This window comes from Cystoisospora suis (genome assembly GCF_002600585.1).
Source record: "Cystoisospora suis strain Wien I chromosome Unknown contig_3460, whole genome shotgun sequence".
Classification (NCBI taxonomy): Eukaryota; Apicomplexa; class Conoidasida; order Eucoccidiorida; family Sarcocystidae; genus Cystoisospora; species Cystoisospora suis.
Window position 1 is genome coordinate 1 of NW_027156255.1, and position 1896 is coordinate 1896.

Below are 1896 nucleotides of genomic sequence, written 5' to 3' on the forward strand. Positions count from 1 at the left end.
CTGAAGGTTCTGACCCTAGGGGTGTAGGACGCTCGTGAGCAGTTCCTAGTATGGGAGAAGACTCACCAGTGCCTAGTCGAGAGGTCACACCCACCAGTCGTCCTTCTCGGCTTCGCACAGCGACCCCTGCGACCCTAGAATCATTACAGTAGCTGGCCTGGGACGGTCGGGATGCGGTGTTTGATCTCCCGGTTCTTGACTCCGCCTGGTGGTAGGTCTTGGAATACGTCGGAGAACTCGTCTAGGAGGTTTCCAACGTCTGAGTCGACTTCGATACCTTCTTGTTTGAGTCTCTCGCTTGGTCGCACACCGACTCCGTCCTTTCCCTGACTGCTTATCGTTCGGACTGTGCCCTCCGTAGCTTCTAACCTGTCTAACTTGACGGCGTAGACCACATCTACCTCCTCCTCTTCCTCTTCTTCATCTTAGTACTACTATTCCTACTAGCGATAGGAATAGTCACTACCGTGAAAAGAAAAAGAAGAGGAGGAGCAGACAGAGTTGCTGGAGAGAGGGGCAGCCTCTATACGACAACTATCAGGAGGACTACGAGAAATTACGGAAGAGGGGGGGCCAGGCATTCTACACCCCTCACGCAAAAAACAAAATGAGCGACCCAAAGGCTTCTTCTTCTTCTTCTCTCTCTTCGTATTTCTGTCCTTTCTTTACGTGTCTCTGCGTTCATAAGGTTTCTTGTAATACATCAAAGGCCGACCCTCAACTAGTCCTAGTGAAGAAGAAGAAGAAAAAAACTACGAGTGCTAGTGGGGTGCATTTCCACTATGGATGAAAAGGTGAGAGCGAACGCGGAAGGAAGGAAAGAAAGAAAGGGAGAAAGAGAGAAAAAAAGAAAGAAAGAAAGAGACCAAAGAGAAAATGAAAGATGAACAAATAGATAGAAGATGAAAAGATGGAGAAGTAACACAGCCGAAAGAAAGAGTTTAGAGACAAAAGACAGCGTTAGGAGATCAGAGAAAAGAAGAAGAAAAAGAAAAGGACAACAAGCCTCATTTGATCTCCATAGTCATACAACACTAGGTATAATAAGAAGAATACGAAGAAGAAGAAGAATAAGCATAAGAATGAAAATTCAATGGTAGACATACGATGCAAGGAGTAAGATAGAGAAGAGACAGAGAAAGATAGATTTATGTATATCTCTTTATATGCTATATGCGGTGTATATACAGGACTACGGTGTGTCTAGCTATCAGGCAAAAAAAGAAAAAAAAAGGAGAAGAAACAAACATACCAAAAAAATAAAATAAAATACCACTACTACTACTACGACTATCACTACAGATATATATACATATATATATATATATACATTTATAGAAAGAGAGAGAGACAGATATAGATATAGACATAGGTATATATATATATACATACATTTATGTGTATACATATATATATATATATATATTTAAATAGTGTGTAAAGAAAGAAGAAGAGGAGCTGACTTGGAAGTCTTTACATTTTTGGTGTATATACACCCGCGGGGCCACAATTACCTTAGGAAACGCAGAGACAATTCGCTCTAAAGGATAGGCGGAGAAATCGGAGTTGGAGGGAGACTCTTCATAAAGGCTCGCCGTCTTCTTCTTCTTCTCTTCTCCATGTGACGCTGAAGCCGACGCGTAAAGCTTTTCAAACAAATCTCTCTGCAACTCATAGTACACTATATAAGCCGCCGCAGTTCTGAAAATGAAGAGAAAGAAAAAAAAAACAGACGAACCGACCAGTGAGATAGATACCAGGCATGCTATATATATATATATATACATATCTATATATCTATATCTATCTATCAATCTATCTATATATATATATATGATGAAGAAGATGAAAGAGAAGAAGAGGCAAAAGTAAGAGAGAGAAAAGAAAGAAGAGAAG

At 40.8% G+C, this 1896-nt stretch overlaps 1 protein-coding gene across 1 annotated transcript in view; it reads right to left on the minus strand.

The window, feature by feature from the left end:
* Positions 1-1499: 1499 nt before the first annotated feature.
* The window catches only part of CSUI_006770 (uncharacterized protein), a gene marked incomplete at its 3' end in the record, with an annotated part of 2990 nt that continues 2593 nt past the window's right edge, over positions 1500-1896 (minus strand). The window contains exon 2 of the mRNA XM_068066923.1: positions 1500-1701. Within this exon, the coding sequence (XP_067921101.1) occupies positions 1500-1701 (202 nt within the window). The remainder of the gene's footprint in view (positions 1702-1896) is intronic.